The sequence below is a fragment of the Channa argus genome, chromosome 19 (assembly GCF_033026475.1).
Source record: "Channa argus isolate prfri chromosome 19, Channa argus male v1.0, whole genome shotgun sequence".
NCBI lineage: Eukaryota > Metazoa > Chordata > Actinopteri > Anabantiformes > Channidae > Channa > Channa argus.
Window position 1 is genome coordinate 18,981,592 of NC_090215.1, and position 20,911 is coordinate 19,002,502.

The 20,911-nt window shown below is 39.3% G+C and overlaps 1 protein-coding gene across 1 annotated transcript; it reads right to left on the reverse strand.

Annotated features, from left to right (window-relative positions):
- Nucleotides 1-33: 33 nt before the first annotated feature.
- LOC137104523 (cullin-1) lies at nucleotides 34-20,911 on the reverse strand. The gene is made up of 22 exons (XM_067485824.1): nucleotides 20,751-20,911; nucleotides 9,712-10,123; nucleotides 8,901-9,075; nucleotides 8,612-8,779; nucleotides 8,367-8,417; nucleotides 8,171-8,261; nucleotides 7,493-7,656; nucleotides 7,164-7,326; nucleotides 6,944-7,074; nucleotides 6,696-6,803; nucleotides 6,479-6,585; nucleotides 6,020-6,068; nucleotides 5,214-5,345; nucleotides 4,965-5,082; nucleotides 4,524-4,600; nucleotides 3,997-4,115; nucleotides 3,045-3,150; nucleotides 2,872-2,919; nucleotides 1,751-1,833; nucleotides 1,522-1,627; nucleotides 1,240-1,353; nucleotides 34-833 (listed from the first exon to the last, which is right to left on the reverse strand). The coding sequence occupies exons 2-22, from the start codon at nucleotides 9,849-9,851 to the stop codon at nucleotides 753-755; spliced, it is 2,331 nt and encodes a 776-aa protein (XP_067341925.1). The 5' UTR covers nucleotides 9,852-10,123; nucleotides 20,751-20,911; the 3' UTR covers nucleotides 34-752.

Sequence of the window (20,911 nt, forward strand, 5' to 3'; positions counted from 1 at the left end):
GGTGTGTGAACAGATTCCCAGCTGAGGCAGCAGTTAGAGAAATCTTTCCTTGTTTTTATTTATCACACATTTAGAAAATGAACCACACTATACAAATGTCCACCGTTCAGTGATGAAACAGGCCTCCTTCGTGAACCCAACAGACCTCAAACCACAAACAGACCGCTTCCGCTCTAAACTCGCCACCTCCGGTTCAGACTTAAATTACAGGGCCAGCGTTGGTTATCATGTTGTCATACGGTGGACTGCGTCGGCTGCCCAGTGACTCGACTTTTAATTGTTACCTTTTAATCCTTTAGTTTAGTTTTTTGGTGGTCACTGTGGTGCAGGTAGGCAGTAGCATGCAGAAACCTTTGGATGCGGCTCTCCTCTGATTGGCTGTAGGCTAATTCATTACGTTTTGCGCTATGTAAAGACGGGAGAGGGTTTGTTTTCTTTTTTCCTCTTAGAGTCTGTGGTTTGTATTTACAATATGACAGCAGGGAAGTATTTGAGTCCTACAGATGGGACGGGATAGGCGAGCACATTTGAGAGCAGGAAGTTCACACCTCCACCCTCAGGTTGTTGTATTGAGGTGGTCACATGGTTGGCGGCACTCAGAACATGCCCGCCGCGCAGAGGGATCCACACTATTTCTCAGACAAAGTTTTTAAAAAAAAAAATGAAGATAACATAAAAATAAAACTGAGGAAAGCCGGTGGGAGGAAGGGTGGGACGGAGGGGGGGGGGGGTTGGGGGGGGGCGCGCGACGTTCAGGCCAGGTAGCTGTATGTGTCCTTCTCCCCGTCCACTCGCTCCAGGTACTCCTTCTCTATCAGGATGTCGATACATTTCTGTCCACAGGAGAGAGACAAACCCCGTATGTGAGACCAGAACTGAGTCACACAGATTAAATCTTAACTTTTGGGACTGTTGGTCAGAAAAACAAGTCAACTAAAGCCTGAGAAACTGCACTCAGCAACACTTGTAAAAAAATGTTTCACCAATCGTGTTCAGCTCGTGGTCTTTATTAGGGTCTTAAACTGAAGCATTCTAGCAATAAAACTGCTTAGTTTTTGATCCTTACTGTTTTTTTTTTTAATCCCTTCATTTTGATGGATATATAATTGTATCCTAAAGACTTTTTAACCTCTTGAGCTTTAAATGGTTAAAATATTGCAGAGTATTCAGGGATAATTCTAGGGCTTGGATGTGATTTTTGGCTATTCATGGTTGGTCATGTAAGAGTGTGTGTGTTACCTTGATGACGGGGACTCTGGGTTTAAATCGAGACGACAGCTGGTTCAGGACTTCAGCCAGCAGCTGCTGGTGCTTCAGAACTTTTCTCATCTTCATGATCCTCACTATAGCAGCCTGCAAACACACATTCAATTTGGTTCTAATAAAGCTCTTTAACACAGTACAGTCATTTTCTTTTTAGGTCCAAAACAACTTTACAGGCTTTTGGAATCATCGGCTGCTTAAACCAACCGGTCTAAACTCTTAACCCTTTAATCTGCAAAGTGCCGTGTCAACATTCACCTGGATGAGCAGCTTTCGATCCTCTTCTATGTTCTTGTGAGTTGTCTCCTGCTCCTGTTTCTGCTCTGTCTTCATTGGAACGTTGATGTTCACCCTCAACTTCTTACTGCAGAAAACAGGGCACAGCTTAAAATTCTACTATAAACCAAAAGGCGTCTTTACCATTTCTTTATAACTGTGCAAAATCTAAGGTTTGTCAACTAAAAACGCCACAAAGCAAGATTCTCACTTTTTGTATCCGAGGAACAGTTTGATGACCGTGTCAGGTTTGAACTCCACCTCGTCCACGTTGGCGTTCTCATCCTCCAACACCTGACAAACACAAACACAGAAGGTTTCAGATTTAATTTCAGACTTGCATTCATGTTTAATATGTGGAAGCCATCAAACACACAATATTTATAAGACGACAACACACAGGGTCTTACATAAAAGACAGATCTACCTATATCCCACCAGATGTCACTTTGGTTTACCTTAAACTGTCAAACAGTAATTAAGTAGATTTCCGTAATATTTTGACTTCATCCACAAAAGGAGTTGAATGAAGTCCTACACAAGTAACTTAGAATCCTCACACCAGAGAAAGAAAAATCTGTCGCTCTATCAATATTTTCCATGAAATGGTCAAAATGTCTAACTCCTTTTGAATTTGAGGGCAGTAACTCAAAGAAGCTGGACCAGGGTGATGTTTACCATTGTGTAGCATCCCCTCTTCCTTTAATCACACACAAGCCAATAAAATAATGTTAGCTAGCTAGTTTTGCAAACAAAAATTGATAGATAAAAACTTTCAGAATAGTCCTGAATGTGTGGCTTGTCCTTCATGACCACTGTGTTAGAGTCTGTTAGTCTGTTGTCCACAGAATATATATTCCTGACAGTCAAAGACTTGGAGGTTTCCATGAGATTCAATAGGAAATAACTGCAGGTCACTTTTACCAGCTTCAACTTTAAAGTAACCAATACATTAATGCTTCAGTAACTAGACATCAATATAATTACACCATTATTAAAATGAGTGCGTTTACATGATGAGTATTGGTACTTTCAGCCACGACAGTATACTTTGCACTTTTATTTAAATTAAGGATTTATATTTCTGTGGTATTGCTACTTTTCATTTGATGAAAGATCGGAGTAGTTCTTCCACCACTGGTGCCATCTACTGCTGAGAATTGGAAAAACAACAACAAAGTCCTGTATTTGTCAGACCAGGAGCTCGAGCCCATTGACCTCAGGGTAAATATACAACATGCAGCTTTACACATGACCTGACTTTAGCCAAAATCCTGCTGCCTTCTTATCCCTTAAAAAACAAAAAAACCTACGCACGGAAATGTTACTCACCAGCAGCTTTGATTTTAACAATATCTGCAGAACTTGAACCAGAATGTCCTGAAACGAAAGGAAACCCCACCACATATTTGTCAACGGAAATAAATTCAAACCGAAGAGCAGTATACCTCAAAGTAGATTTAAAAATAAATGGCAAATAATGTGAATTCAAATGTGTTGCTTACAGTTTTGATCTGTGTGCTGTCTGTGAGCTGCTGCACAGTGTAGCTGTCCTCTGTGTTGTACTGCAGCAGGATGGCCATCTGGAAGGTGGAGGCCTGCAGCGTGTACCTGTAAACAGCAACAGCAGCTTCAGTACGAGCTCGGCTTCTTCCTCACAGCTGCGAGTACGAGTCTCTGCCAAACAGTGTCACAGTGAGTGCAGAGGTGCTGATTTGTCTCCGAAGCCACAACTTCAAATGTCTTACACACACACAGAGTAAGAACTCAACAGCAGATCTGATCTGGTTCACATTTACGAAAGCTGTTGAGATTGTTTTTCATTCTGTGGTTTGTTCCAATGTCTACAAAAGGTTTGGAAAAGCCCATTTCCACCAGTAGAAGAACAAATAAAAAGGAAATAAAAAAATACTACAAGACCAACTTTTGTCTAGATTATTTTTAATGTTTATTATCTTATGACCGTGACTTTTTTCCCCCCATAATGACACAAATGGGCTTTATGAACAGGTCACAATCAGTGAGCATTAAACGTAAGTTTACTTTTCTGTGACACTTTCATTTGTTAGAATCTGTCTTAGACAGTTGCTTTGTGGAAACAGCTTGAGTACATTTGTGTTTTCATTTAATATGGAACTTGTTAACAATCGATACACATTTAGCATCAGTGCAGTTTTATTTGGAATATAAATGTAGGAAAAAAAGGCAATGATTCCTATGATGATGTAATTGTAGCTACTTTTTGGGGAAAGTTCTCAAAGAGTCAAAGTTTTCTGCTTCTCACCCAGTTAAAACGCCAGGCCATGCAGTCGTGAAGAGTTGTCAGCAAAGCAAGTTTATGATAAATGCAGAGAATAAAAGAATATAAACCAAAAAGACCCAAACAGTCAACATCTGTATTTAAGTCATAAACCTTGCATGGCACCGCCTGGTTTTCCTACCACATGAAGAACACACCTGTTCTTGAAGCAGTTGGTGACCAGCTCTCCTTTGGATAGGTGATAAAGCCAAGTCAGCTTCCTGCCACTGTGTCTGCTGGCGTAAAACGCTGTGAAGCGCTGATAGCTGCGCTCCAGCTGCATGGAAAGACAAACGAGAGAGTTGAGATGAGAGCTTCTCAATCTGAGGTTCAGGGACCTTCTGTACACTTCCTTATTATTTTAGACTCATTGTGAGACCAGACTGATTGTTTAAAAAAAAAAAAAAAAACACATCATCATCAGCTACAATAGCAACACATTTTAAACTCTAGGGAACAAAAATTTATATTCAGTTTCGACATCTGCTTGAAGGGATTTTGGACTTTCCACATTAAATATGTTATATAGTGGCTTTTTTTTATTCCATCAGGTGTAGTTTGTAATACTGGGCCAAATTCCCACAACAGAAATGCTGTTTTTATTGCATATTTCTTGGATATTTTTCTATTTTCAGACTTTGCATTATATTCTGAGCTGTTTATATAACTCTTTCTACTGTTCTACCTCAGACGGCAGAGCAAAGGTGCAGGACTGCTGGAAAGGCCACGATCCAGAGCTCAGGACCTGGATACTGAAGTCCACTGCAACACACACAAACGGAGAAAAACAAAACCATTTAATCGCATCTGGGTTTGATGTAGTTTTATTAAACACATGTGATCATAATTCTGCTCAAATTGAATTTGCTGTGAGGTCTCATAAATTTAAAGTGGAGTCTGGTCTGAGACATCCCATAATATGTGACACACAAAACAGCTTTAAATTATTCAAACAAAAACACCAATTTAATTATTTGTCCCAAAACAAAACCCCTCCTCTCACTTCTGAGTCACTTTGTCTTCAGGTTTGTGTTATATTCGGTTCTTGTTTCAGTTTTTTTATGATCCCTGAGCTGTTTTATCATCAGACAAACAGGGACCAGCTGATAAGTGTGTGTTTTCTTACAGTCCAGAGGCTCAGAGTTGGTCAAGTGTTTCTTAAATTGTTCATTCAGGTCTTTGCTGACTCCAATGTCCTGGAACATCCGCTGCAGTTTAGATGTGTACTCGAACCCACACGCTTGCTGCAAGAGAACTTGATTCAGTCGGACATCTTACAACCATCAGGATGCAGAAACCAACAGTTTAGGGTACAGATGTTTTCAGGCAAATTGACTGAGCTTTTTAACAAATCAGGTGTTGGTCTAAATCAGACCTTAAGTTTGGAGATCATGCTGGCCTCTGCGTCGTCACTGGCACTGTTCTGATGAACCAGACGCTTGGCTAGCATCTTTGCATAAAACTTCTGGAAAACATCTTTGTCCTCGATGTATTTGAACACAACCATCTGAGATGAAAACGGAGAAATACGACTAAGTAATGCTACAACATTCACTACAGGTTTACATTGCCCCCGTGTTGTTGCTTCTATTAGATCTGTGTTTTGTTATTAAATTATTTTACAAGCTTAAACTGCTTTTCAAACATAAAAATATGTTTGTAGATGCTAATACATATTCAACAACCTCTATCTGCTCTCACACACACGTTTTCATTCTAAAATAACATCACCTTAAAACAGTCAGAGGCTGGAGTCATTTACATATTTATTAAGAAGGTTTTCTTCCATGATGAAATAGGCTTCTTATGTGGTGTTTATATACAATTGTGTTACTTTCTGTTGGGTTTTATTTACATTAAATCTCAGATTTACAAGCGGTGCTGTTTGTGTATTGGGATATTTTTTTAAATAAAAGGGTTGTGGCAGGAAGGGCATCCGGCGTAAAAACTCGTGCCAAATCAATGTGTGGAACACGTTCCAGCGTGCCGACCCCTGAAGGGACGAGCCAAAAGCCATTGATCTTTTTCCTCTACAGTATCAATCAGAAAAGGTCACAGTACAATTTGGTCAGGTCAGAATTGCAATGGTACTTTTCCACTAGTATTAGTATTAGTGTGGCTGCGACACCAATATCTGTGTAAAAACACACACACACACACACATATAAGAACATAGCTTACCACTTGATTGAGTGTGTCCTCCAGTTCAGCCTCCTCTGGGTTTTTGGAGCTAATGAGAAAACATAAGAGAGATAATCAGCCACCTTGACGTGGCAAACAACAACTGACAGCGCAGGCTCCTCTCGGGTAACTTGTCAGCTTCTTCTGAATCTTAACCATCAGAGATATAGTTTGTCAGATGTCATGAAACTGAAAACCCTCAATCTTTATATTATTCTGCACATTGTTGGAACATCCTGTCAACACTGGTCAAAAATTGGACATGAACAAAACTCCAGAACCCTGGGGCGCAAGTGAATCTTGACCAAAAAAAAAAAAAATAAAAACTAAACAAAAACAAAAGGGGTTTTATTTTCAAATTATTCGCCATCATCCAGACATAGTCTGAAATACCAGCTCATGAACCGCACTCACATTTTAATGCTGAGAAACAAGGAAACACAAACGGCACACATTTACCTCTTCTTGAGTAAAGAGTCGCAGTATCTGGCCAGCAGCTCGGGGGACTTGCTGGATGACTGAGCCATCCTGGTCACGGCGTTGTTGTTTATGAACCGACCACATGCCTGTTGACCGACACACGCTCTTGAAATCCAATGTAAGAAACAGGCTAAACCTGCAGTTTTGCTGCACAGATTCTTTGTTCTAAGTTTTATTTCTCAGACGGATTTCTGACCTTGTCCAGTGCTGCCACGAAGCCGGCGTCGTTGTTGAAGGCTGACATGACTAAGGCGTTGTACTTCTTATGGACATCCAGGGTGGTCTGGACGTACACTTTGGGGTCCTGGAATAGACATCTTTGGGGTTAATCGCAGCTTCATGTCTATATAAAACAGTTCCTTTGTTTTAAACCTATACTGAAAACCTATACTATTTTACTTTAAAGTAAGATAGTAAAATATTAAGAATTGGTTTTATTAGTACATTGAGTGCGGCCTCTCCACATTTTTCGATTGCAGCAAGGCCCTGATTGTGAATGTGAGTCTCTAGAAGTTTCTTCAGTTCCCCCAGACCATCTGTGATCCGTGACACCAGGTTGTACATCCGACCCAGGTCTGAAATGAGATGACAGTGATATCAAATGGAGCCAGAAGGTAAAACCTTGGTGCCTGGTTTTGCTTTACTTCATTTGGTTCATTCTTACCTTCATTCTTGTCAGCATCCAGGAGGTTCTGAAACTCTGTGTGGAAGATCTCCAGGTGTTTCTCTATGAGGACCTGCTCACATTTCCTGGCCAGTTCATCCTGGGTGGATTCATGGAGGTAAACCTGCACACGCCGCTGCTCCTCGAGCAGACGAGCCTCAGCCTGAGGGGGCAGACAAAAAGGAAAGATTCAAAACCCACAGTTTTTCTCTATTTTTCCTAACATGCTCATGGGCCTTCACTTGTTGGTTTTTTCATCGAATGAGCCTGTTACAAAAGCAGCAGAACTTCTCAAAGAATCTGCCATAAGCTGAATAACCCATTCACACCTTCTTCATGTACTCTGTGACGGGGTTCTGCTGCAGGAACTCTGTGCTCTCACGTGTGTAGAAACGTTCCGTGTCAGTGAGGAACTGACACTCAAAGTACTCTTTGTAGACAGACAGCGTAGGGCCTTTAGCGAAAGCATCCTCTTCATTCAGACCCAATTCAACTGGAGGATAGAGGCAAGACATATAAGCAGGTGTTGGTTTAGGAGTGGAAAGAACAGATTAGTTTATTTTAGATAAAAGTAATAACTTCCTATATGTGCAGGTGTTCTAAATGAAATGAAGCCTTCAGCCTTTACACATTAAAAAAAAGCAATCCCATAACTTAAACACTGATAAGAACATGGGCAGCAGACAGTCTTTTGTGTTTCTGATGACATCATTTTGAATTTAGCTTGAGATGGTTAATATTAGGCATAAACACTTCAACAGTTGTCGTAGGGTTTTGTTTTTTTAAGCCTTTCAATATGCGCATCAAGTCTGGTAAGAAAGTCCATTCAATCCTATTTGAGTAAAGAAAGTAATTTATCTGACTGAAAATTATATTGACGTCTTTGACTTTACCGACTAGAACTTTAATAAGGAAACAGCTGTGTCAATCATGAATCTGAGAGCTTGGCCTTTCAGTCTCTATAACATGGTTGTTTCTTTGCTTCTTCACAGTATTTATGGACCTACCATAAGACTGGACCACTCCACTGATCAGTCTGGTGTTTATGGTCTCTCCATTCCTCTCTCTCTCTATCAGCTTTAGTACAGCATTTGTTACCTGCCAAACACACAGAGAGATTTAGTTCATGTCCAAAACGTAACTGACAAAAACCCAGTTTATATAGTTTCTCACTACGCTTCTATAAAGACAAAATAAACACACCTGTTTGTTAAGGGGTCGGAATAAACACTCCCTCCAGGTCACAAGTGCCAACTGGGAGGAAAACGCAGTGAAAGAGAATGGAGTAGAAAGAGTGGGTTAACAAACGGTCAAGGCTTTTGGCTACATGGCTTCCACATTCAAAAGAGTAAATGAGTCCCTTATGAAATCTTTTAAAAATGTAGCTTTTAATACAAACAGGAAGCACAGACATTCTGAGCAATAACGTCCGGAGATGTCAGACTTACAGAGTAAATCTCATATATGCCCTTGCGTCCCTCATCACACTCTCGTCTGACCCAGTGGCGGTTGAGGTAGGCACAGATCCCATTGAGGACCTTACTAGAGAAACGGTAGTCCTCCCACTGCTGGGTGTAAAACTTCAGCACACACTCATCCATTAGATCCTCGCCATCCTAGAGGGGAAAAATAGAAAGCAAAGAAATGCACGGTGAGGATATGCAAATTAAAAAAAGCAACATGGTATAAACTGGATAAATTACATGAGAAGTGGTCACCTGGAAGATGTGAACTCACCTTGAGCAGGCTGGTCAAATAGTTCTTCAGAAACTCCTTGAGTCGCTTGTAGAGCTCCAGGCCTACAAACTGAGCCCCACCTGGAGTGGTGGATTTTTTGGAGGGCTTGGCTGGAGGTACAGATCCCCGGGCCTGGCTGGACTGGTGGACGCTGGTACAATAGTTATATACATGTCTGAGGTTAAGGTTAAGGAATTAACAGACTGAGTCTAAAAATGTATTAACAAAATCAGGTTAAATAAAGCCTCATCCACTTTCCATAGATTTTCTCTCTCTTAACTTGCAATAAATCTGTCTAATAATTAGTTGTAATCTGTGTGTAGTGCTAACCCGAACCAAAAAGATCTGAAAGGCTGTAATTGGCAGACTGTATACAGTTTAAATAAGTTATGTTCCTTGTTTCTGGAAGGATCACAGTTCGTTGCTTGTTCAGCTGGGTGTATTTGTTATTACAGGAACATGATGTATTTTGTGTATATTCTTCCCTTAAACATTTTAGATCAAGACCTTCTTCTCCAGCATCCATAAAAACATTTGAGCTTTTCAATACTGAACATGTTTTTCTACATTGTAAAACCTCGAATGTACACAAACACAGGATGCTATTTTGTCTGCTGGATGTTCATTTGATGTCAGTCATTACTTCAGGACACAGCTATAAAACACATGTACAGCAGCTAGTAACAACACAACTAGCAAAAAAAGCAGCTGTTAGGCAAACAACCGTCAATCTATTGACAACCATTACTGTTGTCTGATGTCTGTAATAACCCACAACCCAGCAGCAACCCTTCCCGATCAAACAGGATACGTGTAGAGTTCCATGTAGCGTGACTTGGCCATGCTTTGCCGTGTGTACACCTGCTGGATGCCAGCCCGCAGGTCGTCCCATATCTGGTCCAGGCCTATCTGTTTCAGTCCGTGGGGGTTCTGGGTCCTGTTTGATGACATCGTAGAGCCCTTTGTCCTCTCCTCTCCCTACCAAACTATGCCCGCCCTTTCCTGCTCCGGTGAGCGTTCTCCCCCCGGCTCCTCTCCTCAGTTGATTTCTTTGCTGACTTGCTCTGGACTTAGAGTGCACGGTCCATCTGGAGGTGGAAGCAGTAGCACTTCAGGAAGCTAGTCGTTGGTTGTGAGACAGGATGCAGTCCCACTCTAACCGCCTGGGTGGCGCTGTCTTCCACTCCACCACCTTAAAGCTGCCGGACTCCTAACTAGATTACCTGTAAATGAAATGAAGTAAAGACAAAGCAAACTTTGATCAAACTCTTTTCCCAGGTAACAATTTGGGGGGAAAAAATATTGAAAATTAAAAATTGGTAAGGTTGTTGTCCACGGACCCCCGGACCCGGCCATATATCGGTGTCTCTGGGAAAGACACTGAACCCCTAACAGACCATTCCCATCCCAGCTGTGCAGTGCCGGTCTAAGGCTGGTAGAAATTAGGGAGGGTTGCGTCAGGATGGGCATGCGGTGTAAAAACTGTGCCAAATCAGCATGATCCGCTGTGGCGACCCTGAACTCAAAGGATAAGCCGAAAGGACATAAAAATAAAAATAATTTAGAGAAGCTTTTGATTCCTCAGTATTGTGGCAGAAGTTAGCCAGGCAGGTAAGTAAAGAAGATTTATCAACTGATACCTGGCTTTGATCCTTGTAGACACAGTGCTGACCAGGCCCTGACATCACTCAGCTAATGACTGATTAGTCCACTTCAACATCTCCACAGTTTCCTTAACCAGGACAGTAAAGACCTGTTGTGTTCCAGCCAATTGTCTGCAATGTTTCCCAAACTATGAGACATTTTTTTAACTTTAGGAATTTGTCTAAAAGGTGTTATTTGGTCACTAAAGACACTTGGATGTGTAAAATACCTGATCAAAACATAAGCAATGACATTAAAAACTAATCTGAAAAACACTCTGCTAACATTTGATAAAGTGTGTGAATATGAGGCCAGGTCACGACTGCAACATTATCACAACTGTCAGCTGGTTTAACAGTGACGCTGAGGACAGCAAAATCAGACGTGATCATTAAGGCTAACTGATAGACCGAAAGCTGTAATTTCATCCCCACCAACAAGACACCAGGACAAGGTAAATGGATGCTCGACTCCACTGTTTGCAGCCTCAACGTCTTTTAAGTGCCATTAAGGTAGGAGAACAGTGAGACCCCAATGCACCTTTCATACAGCACAGTTCTTATGCGTCACCGAGCACAATATGTGCACATACAGCAACTACAGACATATTCTAGGAATTTGTTTTTTATTTTAAGATACTGAAGCACAGTGGAAGTAATTAGGGTTTTTGGACCCTGATCAACACAACTAAAATCTTCAATCTGTTCTAAATTAAGCAGTAGACAGAGTCAACATGATCTAGTAATTATGTATTTGACATTTTACATTAACTGATTCATCAAAATAAAATGTAAAACACATTAAAATTATGGAACTTAAAAATAATTGTTTAAATGATACAGACAATTTGGATTAGTTGCAGAATCAACACTGCCATGATTTATTAAAAGTGATTTCTTTTACGAGCACACACACACACACACACACACACACACACACAAACCTGTTTTATATAGCAACTTCAGCACAAATACAGCCTTGAAGAACCAGAGACACTAAGGCAGGGTGTTTGGGTAGAAACTGCTGTGCGCATGTAGGCAGTGCTGCTATATTTAGAAATACCAGGCAGGCAGCACAGCCTGTTTCTGGCCATTCACAGCTATTAGTGCCGGAGACTCAGGACATGACCCAAGTGCAATAGTGTCTCAGTAGATCAGTGGAGGAAGCTGCGTGAGCCGTTCTTTTTACTTCCTGTCCTTCCTGACAAATAAGAGCCAGTGGTGCCAGACAGTGAGGAAACACTTGACGTCTGGGAACCTTCAGTAATGTGGCAGTGCCCAATGTGTTGCTCTGTCTAAACACATGATAAAAAATAAAAATAAAAAATACTTGACTTTGGGTTTTCAAATAAATGTGTGCTAGTAGCAGGTTGCAAAAAGCACCAAACACCAAAGTATATGTATCCATTCATAGGACAAGTTCAGGAGGAAAAAAAAGGCACATGAAGGTGAACAAGATTTTTTCTTTTTAACAGCAAACTAAAAACACTACAAAGACATTTATTACACAGTGCAGGAGACTTATTTCTATAAGGGATGAAACTAAAATTATATTACCAATTAAGTTTGTTTGAGGAAACTGAAACTGTCAAATTATTTTCCTCTTTTTTCATAACAGTTAAATAAACAAATAAACCTGATAGCCTGCAAAATAATTCTTTTTTGTCAATCCACTAAATGCCTTGTTTCAGCTATGCTTTCTACCTTAACACATCTTAAAGCAGAAAATGGACCAATAAAGCTATTTTTCCAACTATAACATGTAAACCAAGAGCAAATCCTTTACTTTCGTTTTAATTTGAAAACAATTCCCACTTCATAACAGAAACATTTGTGGCTTTAATAGATTTTTTTTTCAACAAAACCCAATGTGAAACTTCTATTTTGATTATAAAATCTCAAATTATAAAAACTATAATGAGCTAACAGTGATGTCTTCAAACAAGATACTTCGTTTGATCAAATGTTGAAATCCTCTAAATGTTTTTTCCCCAGAAAATAAAACTGAACAAAACAGCAAATTTATTTACAATTAAGATGCCAAAATATGAAACTTAAATAATTAACCTGTTTCACAAAAGCGTAAGTATTACAATGTTAGGTCTGCCTGTAGCTGGTGTGCTCATCATATACTGCATACTTCTCTGGGTACCATACAACGCAGTATTTGGTGACTAAATGCTCACAGGTCACTCACCAACACAGCCAAATTCTGAAGCCAAGCCCTCAAGTTCCCGAAATCATAACTCAGTATGGTCAAAGAAAAACATAATTTTAGTCTGTTTTCCCCAGATTTGACTATTGCTTTTCCACAAAAATAAAGTTAGTGACAGGTGGCTACTGGTAAGATAATAGTTTTACAAAAAGTAATTCCCACTGCCAATTTCTTGCTTTCAACAACATATTTTAATTATTAAAAACAATCTGCTGACTAACTTTTATTTTCCTCTCTGGTTCTTCAAGCAATACAATAAGGTTTCCCTGTCTTGACACCCACAGTATGAGGCGGTTTAACTCACAAATGTCTTGACATAACATGGACAACTTGCTGATGCGCTTCAAAACATTGGTTTTCCTATATGGTTCATTTACAGCTAAAATATAAATATCCAAATATTCATACAGGACAAACATATTCAGCTAAATTTTAAGATTCCATTTACAAGCTGCTCAAATCTTACATTTACAGGAAACTGGCAAAACAAAATGCACCAACTATCAAACATGACAGTATGTAAATTTAACATTTATGTTTGTTTCATGTATTACTTTGAGGAAGGATTCAGTTTCCTCAGCGGTCCACACAAATCTGAGGGTTTTTTCATCATATTTGATGGCTTGGTGATAGGTAAGTCACATGGTTCATGTACATCATGAGTTATCGACCAAGTCTGCCAACACTGCACTTATGGGATTTACATTTGTTTTTATTGTACAATTTTAAGATACAAAAACACATGGCTGGACACAGACTTACGGATTTGCTGTTTGTTGCCTTTGTTTTTATTCAATCATGTCATTGATGCACAACATTAATAGATTTCTTTAAAATATTAAATGCTTTTAATTTGGCATCAAACATTCAAGGTGAATTAAAGTACATTTACAATTGAGAGTGGAATCACTCCGATGTCACCTCACTTTTACAGCAGTGCCCTCGTCACAATCTGACCTGCTGGACACTGAACAACTCTACTAAAGCAGTTGGGGCAAAGCACCTTGAAGCACTGGCACTAATGTTGATGAGCGAGGACAAAGTGCTTTGCTTTCACTTATAGCAGCCTAAGAAATTATTAATTTGAAACCGTCTCAGGTGTTTACTATTCTAAACAAACGGGCATGAGTTCACACTAGATTACAGTCTTGGAATGGCTTGTTAAATGATGGACAGAGAGACGGGCCTGTCTGCAACGCGGCCACACAGCTCGGCCCAGACTCAAGACCTGTTTCAGCCTCCACTTTTCTCCAGCAGATCTATGCTTAGCTCAGAAAGGCAGCCCTACCTAGCTGAGGTGCTCTAGCAGTTGCCATGGCAACTGGGGCAGACAATACCTCTGAGTAGCCAGTCGGCTACAGAAGGTAGAGTGTTCAGTCTTTCCTTCTCTTGTGCTTCTATTCAGGAGTGTTAAGAAAGGTGCCATTTACAGCAGCGGTGGGTTCAGATTTCAGATTGCCACATCAGAAGGTATTAGATATACGTCACAATAGTTTCTGACTTATAATCAACTCTGACAGGTACGTTACCAGGTGTAAAAGGATGTGGATGGCTTGATGAGTGGCAACAGCTTCTAGAAAGCTTGTTGTGAAACAGGAAAACCTTTGCTGGTCATCAATTGAATGCCACGACCTGCAGGTTTCCCCTTTACACATGGCCGAAAGGCAGAAAAGTTCAAAGGTCATGACTTGTTTTGGGGAGACAAAACCAGCTTGTGTGCGCCTGAGTCACAGCACCAACACTAGGTCTCACTAGAAAAAAGCAAAATAACATTTTATGCCAAAAACAAAACAAAAACAAACATAATGCTGAAAGAATCTGCTATTGGATCACGGTTTTCAATAACTGTGTTGCATTTTTAAGCACACTATGTTTGATGCATCACTGGCTCTGGGAGAATATAATGGACATTTTTCACTTTTCACTTTTAGGTTTTTGATTTTTTTTTTTATACAAAATGATAAATCAAGAATTTTAATAAATAATCAGCAGACCATCAAATTATGAAAACCCTATTGCTATATTTACACATTAAAAACAGTTTCAATGTCATTACAAAATCCACCTTCACTTCAGCTTTGGCTTCATGTTAATTTCCATTGACTGATACATCACATTATACTGAACTCCAAGCAAGAAGGTTAACCCATTTTAAAAAGGTATGAAAATACAAGACACAGGTGGCATCAAAAACATGATCTTAAATTATCTGCTCGCAAGTGCACAAAACAAATATATGTCTTCACATTGAAATAAAAGGACTCAAAAAAAGGTCTTACCCTGCTGTCCTCAGCAACAAGCTGTAGCATGTTTACTAGGACAAGTGATGACAGTCTATGTGCTAAAGTGAGTGGCAAACCAGTTTTTGTCCACTCTCCCGCACTAAATAAGCCGTGAGGTCTGCAAGTGTTAGCACAACTCATAGATCCAGGTGTGTGATAGAAATTTACTTAAAGGGAAGTATAGGAAGGGTGGCTGAGAGTAAGGCTGAGAGTAAGGCAGAGAGAAAGCGCAGTGCTCGTGGGGGGAAAAGCTCAGCCTGGTAAATCAGATTACCCTGGTCACCGTGTGTCCTGGCTAGACTCAACAACCTAATGCCCTACATTTAAAACAAACAATGCAAAACACAGGTATGAGCCTGCCATTTCCCCAAGTGCAGAGCCAGAAACAGAAACACATCTCACTACTTCAATTGGTAACTGGAACAAAACCATCAAATTCTGAAGGTGAGTCGTGAGATGCTATGGTGCTTAAGCTGATCATGAATCAGAATGATGAACACTTCTTAAACACTGACATGCTTATAAGGCATGTGTGTGAATGCTAACTGATCATATGCTGGGTTAAGCAGTGATAGAGGACATTTCATTAGCGTAAGCAGCTTTTGATTTCTGTTGCACTGCTCAGCATTCAGTAGAGCAGCCAAGAGACTCACAGCACTTCAGGATTGACTGCAGCATCACTGCCCTCCAGCACTGTCACTGTAAAGAACCTTGTACAGAGTTCATACACCTTTTTTGTTTGTTTGTTTTTTTTTTAAAAAGGTCAAATTCAAGCACTTTAGAGGTCAATTTTCAAGCTTTTCCAGCACTTTACAGTTGTGGTAAATTAGATATTTGTACAAATAGATAAATTATGAAAATGTTTTAAAATACCATTATGCTGTAAACAACCAAAATTTCTTAGAAGAAATTAAGATACACACTCACTTGATTAATAATTTTCAATAAATAAGAACATCTGTCTTTGTATTGTGTAAATCAAAGCAAAACCTGATTTGACTAACAAAACAGCATTACACCACTAGTGCAGAGTAAAGCAAACAGTTGCATTTTATACCTATTAGGCATAACATTATGACCACCTGTGCAATTTAATGCAGCAGCTCTGACATGAATTCTACATTTACAATGTTACTTGTTAAGTTGAAAATGTCATAAGGTGATGTTTCTACTGTGTTTATATTAGTGAGGTCATATCCTGGGTGAAATTGTATTGAGTACATTAAGATATGGTTCTAATGTTTTCAGATGAGCAACAGACCACTCTAAGTGAAACAGTAATATCACATCACATATATTTTGGTTTTAAATGAGAGGATTTGCAACAGGAAGTAGTATAGTGCTGTAGTGACCACAGAAGGTAACACTGCAAATGTCTTCCAGCTTTTAAAAAAGCCCCACTGCGCTGTGTTTGACAGGTTAATGATTAAAAACATTGCTAATGCCACCTCCAAACGCTACTTGGATCAGTTGAGCCAGGAAGCAGCTGACAGAGATTAGTGGCCTAAGTGTGTGAGAGCATCACTTTTAACAAAGGCCGATCAAAAGAATTCACTGTTTATTCTCAAAGTTCACTGTCCGTGTTCTAGAACATAACTGTCCATGTGAGAGAGAAGGTCTACGCTAACACCTGAGACTTTGATGACAATGTTGTTGTTGGCTAGCATTTCCAGTTTTATTACGCCAACTAATGCTGTATGCAGCAAAGAGAGGGGAGTGGGGAGGGAGAGAAAAATGGAATTGGTATAAATAAAAAAAAAAACACTGTAAAAGTAGCACTGTGTTAAGAACAGAATGCTTAAATTAGTAAAGTTTTTCTAGGCAATTTTTTACTGATATGCTTGTATATGTGCAGTTAACATGAGAGTAGTTTAATGATTTTTCTGTGTAATACTAGCTATTCTTGTTCATTCCTTCTTTCACTGAATATTCCAGATGAGGAAAAAACTATGCAAAATAAAAATCACAATTGCAAAATTGACCAAATTAACCAATCAATCTGCAGCTGACAATTACTCTCATAATCAAAGTTCTTTCCAAAAACGACAAACAATGATGAAAAGTGCAGTTTAGACATTTTACCAGAAAAATATAAGAGCCACGTATCTAAATGTCAAGAGGTTGGGCAGAAAAAGAACCAGTCCACTAAACTCACCACGTGTGAGTGAGTATTAAAAAAACAAAAACAAATTAGGTTCAATACATGTTCCAAATAATATCAACATCACTGAGGAAACTTCCTTAAATAGATGTTTCTAATTACACTAAATATGGTAATATTACATTCCTTTCAAAACCACGGCACAAGGAATGTCTGGAAGTAAAACACTGACTCCACAATATTAATAAGACTGTAAAAAAGGTATTTTTGTCCTATTCAGCCTACAAAAGACAGCTGTGTAATGCATGGTTTCCCTAAACTGATAAACTCCACAAGATGTGAAACAACAGACGTAAGAGAAAATATGAAGATTTTCTATGTCTTCTCCAAACAAATGTGAAACTAGAGCAATCTACAGCCTTTTTACACAGCAAGTACAAAGCATTTTATACACAACCACCTATTCAAAACTTTAGGATCTGCATTAACACACATACACACTTGCTCCTACTTGAACTAGTTGATTCTGAGGACATAAGTCGAGTCTAAACAAGTATGATTAAGACCAATAATTAAAGCTGTAGCCTCTGTATCTTGAGGAATAAAATCATGTGACAAGACCAAACAGACAAAGCTGGCACTAAATCAAGAGATCATGGAGTGCAACTGTCAACTGAACATAATTCACTGTAAAAAAAAAAAAAAGGACTTATAAAAGGAAATGCATCGATCTTTTTTCTCTGTATTAACATACCAAGAAAAACTACAATAGAAAAGGGGATGTTTCTTTTTAATCGGCAAACATATACATTTTAACTTTGGTTATGCAAGTGTTTGCAATTAGGCAACATTATCTAGCAAATCTACTGGCACAATAGTAGATTTATCATTTTTAAGCTAATCTTAAAAGTAAAAAAAATTGGCTGAAGTAAACTTTTTTTGTTTTGTTTTACAGTCCGTGAGCAACAAGGAAACATTTCTGAAACACAGGTTCTGTTCATTCAAATCATTAAAAACAACCAAAATCCAGCAAGACAAGCTCTATTGAAATGTATGTCAGTTTTAATATTCTGCTCAGACCTTGGAGAAAAAAAAAAAAAAAAAGCTTAAATAGAATTGTAAATCTTCGTGGTAAGTGCTGGATTCCTGTATTAATTTTAGGGTCAACTGAATTTTGCCAAGAGTGGCATGAAAATGCCAGATATGGACTTGGACATAAAAACAATTCAAAACTACAACGAAGTAGTAAGAACTAGATCTCTGAGTCAAAGTCCGTGAAATCTCTCATTTAACACCGGCCATTAAACATCCATCCATTGACTTTAGCTGCTTATCTATTGCTGGGTTGCAGGGGGCTGGAGCCTATCCCAGCTGTCATGGGGCAAGAGGTGGGGTACACGCTAAACAGGCCTCCAGTCTATCTCAGGGCCAACACAGAGACAGAAACTCCCACTCATATTCACACCTACAGGCAATTTAGAGCCACCAATTAACCTAACATGCATGTCTTTGGACTGTGGGAGGAACCCACGCAAGCAAACTCCACACCGAAAAACCAACCAGGACCTTCTAGCTGCAATGCTAACAGCTCAGTCACAGTGCTGCCTCTGACGTGAACACGAAAAGAAATTTAGTTTTGTAGGTGTAGTAGTTAAAACAATATTAGATATGATTTCTCCTCCACAACATTTCCATAAGTGGCCAATCAATATTAACTATTTACAATCAGCTAAAACAAAGTAACTTTTTTATATTAACCACCATTTATGCTAACGGTTTATCTGCCATTAAAAAAAAAAAAACAATAGCAACCAATAGCATTGTCATCCAATAGTGTAGTACTGATAATGCAAAGAAAATAAAATTTACAACATACAGTTTAAACACTTTATTCATAATAGTAGAAGCCAACTTTAAGAGGTTTTCTGATATCTCTAAAATGTATTATTTAATACACATTTTTCCCCAGGTATTCCAGGATAGAACACAATCTAATGTCCCATTAACTTATATTCAGATTAGCCAACACACATATATTATTTATATTGAAAACTCATATTCAGATCTGGCAAAAAAGTTTTAATATTTATTTATAAAAACAGTCTATAGCTAGGCACTTTTTTTTTATTAACAGAGAAAACAGCCAGTTTCAAAGAAATTACAGATGATGAAAGATTTGACACAACTGTCTGCAGATATCTTTCAGCTTGTGACTTCTCCACAATCTTCCAAAACATGTAATGAATTTGAATATAGTGTTACCAACCAGGTCTGCCAGCTGTGTTTGTGATTTTAAAAATTAAGGAGAAAGAAGAGAAACATGTCTGCAACCAACGATACTTTAATACAGCAGGTGTACTGCCCATTTTGTTAATACAAATGTCAAACACAAATATAGTCCATTAATAAATTTACAGGACTAGACTAGAACTAGACGGAATATTTGTCACAACAGCAGGAAACTTCCACTTCAGACACTAAGCAACCCCATGCCTTTAATGTGACTGCAACTTTAATATAGTTACAGTGTTTCTAAATACAAAATAAATGGTTTGCCATAAAATCAAAAAGTGAAAGACAGTCAGCAAATATTCTTCGCATAAGATTTCTGGGTGAAACCAGAACATGTAACAAGTCTTATTTAAAAAACTATCCCACTACAATTTTACAAAACAGAACTTTAGGTCATAGGACATCTCATGTGATCTGACTGCAAGGGTCCTGCACTTTGTGAACTTTGTCACTCCAAGTTTACCGTGACCTCCACGTCAATATAACCCATCTAGAAGGAATCTACACTATTCCAAAACAATGTAATGGATATAGGTTCAATTTAACACCCGAGTACACCTGGTTTGTTTATTCTTTTAATAGATCGGACACTTTTGGCGAATATTTTGGTCCAGCACAAAAGTTCCAAGCAAACACAGAAATGGTAAAATACAATTGATCTGGCTTCAAACGTCTCCTATCATCCCCGGGCCTGGAAACAAATCAATTTCCCAGGTCCAGAAGTGCTGGAGCCCTGTGTCAGGATCAAATCAGTATCGTTCACTCCAAAGCGACATGAGCTCGACCTGTTCAGTTTAAATACAAGCGGTGTCCGCTAACTGTGGCTATGAGAGCATCTCAGGAAATATGATGAAGCTCTACATTTACCGGCCCTCACGATACGTGTTGTGGCTTTTCCACACTGTGCTGCGAATCGAGTCCGAGACTGCTACGCAACACAGTGAGCGATCATTAGCTTCTCAGCCACCATTAGCCAGTTAGCTTGCGAGTAGCTCGACTGCCTAACGCTGGGTGGACTGTGTTCCAAGCAAAGTACAAGCTCGGGATTTAATCGTGTTTAACGGTCGTTCAGATACAAAGATACTGTGTGAGGCAGATTGAATATAAACGCCGTCTTAGCCGAGCTAACCGCAATGACCAGGACGGACCAAATGCTTGTGTAAAATGGCAGCCTAGCTTCTCAGGCTGCTCAATAATGAGTCAGGAAAACAGTTCGCTAACCATTTAGCATTAGCGAGCTAGCTCCTAGCTTTCCTGACTGTCGTACGAAAAGAGCGCCACCAGCCAACGCTCAAAACTCCCTAAATGTCTTCTTACCATTTTAAGGTGGTCGCTGTCCCGGTATAGTCGTTGTTAAAATGACATTTCGGGCCTAGAAGCTGTGTCCACCGCCGTCTTTCGTGTCTCTCCGTCAGTGTTTGCTTGTCTGATGCTAACTGCGACCGCTCGGCTTCGTTCGCACAAAGATCAGCTCAATA